We start from the raw sequence: 1280 nt of genomic DNA on the forward strand, positions 1-1280 counted from the left end.
AGGTGTCGGGTTGGGGTGGGGTGGGGTGGGGTGGGGTTTGGGTCCATATTTCTAACTTGATTACCAAATCAGTTCGGGTTCGAGTTAGGCGAGTTGAAGCCAAGTTAATTTCGGGTTGGACTTGAACTCGACACGAGAACTCATTTTGACACCCCTGCCATGATATTTCATAGCCAGATTTTTCATGTAAAATTTTGATGTCTTTTGCAATTTTTTTTGTTATCAACTAGTATTTGATCTTCATGAAAAGCTATCTAATAAAATAATTCTCTCTATCATCATGAATTTCCTAGCGCATGACAACAACTATTCCCATTTCATAAGTTAATATATCATCTTCTAATTAACAAGGCTAATACCCTTTATGTTTTCTACATTAAACCAAAAATATATATGCATAACCAACAGCATTTCTGACAAATTTCTGCTACTATATAAAGATAACTTTTAAATACTGAGCTGCCAAACAAGCCCTATGTCATTTACACAACAAAGTTCTGTTTCTAATTATTTCATTATACTACGGCATAGATAGAATAAAGAGTAAAATCTTACTGAATGGTGCTGGAGATGCTCTCTTCGGCAATTGTAGCATCAGTTGCCGGCGGCAGCCTCTTTTCAAGGGACTTGGGTATGTCAAGGTCATCTTGAGCACATCGCTGCTGCGGGTGTGAGAGAAGGATGCAAATTTGGCGAAAAAGGACTCGAGATAGGCCTTGTCCGCTCTCAAATATGTAGCCTTCGTACTCGCTGACGTGCTCGAGGGCGTCGACCAGTACATCGTATACCTTCTGTGGGCAGTTCTCAGGGCCTGGCTTGTCATGGAGATATAGGACATCCAAGGTGAAGACCTTTTGGTTCACTGGCCATTGATGCTGTGGAAGAATCGATGATCTGCAGTAGATGAGTATCTGAAACCAGCATGACCAACTTGATGTTAATAGTGTTGTCTTCTTCAATGAGTAATGAATAAATAATGTTTATGGATGTTTGCTGGTCTTACAATGAAAGAAATGAAGTGTAATATGGGAGAAATTATTCTGCGCGGAGGCCGGACGCAGCTCTCTACGTCCGGAGGCGAATTAGATGCAGCCACGTCAGCGGTACCGAGCCGTGCGAATGGGTGATGTGGCGCATTTTGATTAGTCTCCGGACGGCATTCGGCGTCCGCACAGAATAATTAATGGTAAAAGCTATATGTACTACAATGAAAAAAAAGTGTTTTTTAAGTTAATATAAGGGATGGTTTTTATATTGAAATGAATTTAACTTAAAAAAAG

At 40.4% G+C, this 1280-nt stretch overlaps 1 protein-coding gene across 1 annotated transcript; it reads right to left on the reverse strand.

Moving 5' to 3' along the window:
• Nucleotides 1–544: 544 nt before the first annotated feature.
• LOC110094561 lies at nt 545–1177 on the reverse strand (the record flags this gene model as incomplete). Its single annotated transcript, XM_020819825.2, has 2 exons — nt 545–911; nt 1004–1177. Coding segments are annotated over 2 exons (534 nt in total), but the record flags the coding sequence as incomplete, so codon positions are not given.
• Between the last annotated feature and the right edge of the window lie 103 nt (nt 1178–1280).

The sequence above is a fragment of the Dendrobium catenatum genome, unplaced genomic scaffold (genome assembly GCF_001605985.2).
Source record: "Dendrobium catenatum unplaced genomic scaffold, ASM160598v2 original_scaffold_190342, whole genome shotgun sequence".
In the NCBI taxonomy this organism is placed as follows: domain Eukaryota; kingdom Viridiplantae; phylum Streptophyta; class Magnoliopsida; order Asparagales; family Orchidaceae; genus Dendrobium; species Dendrobium catenatum.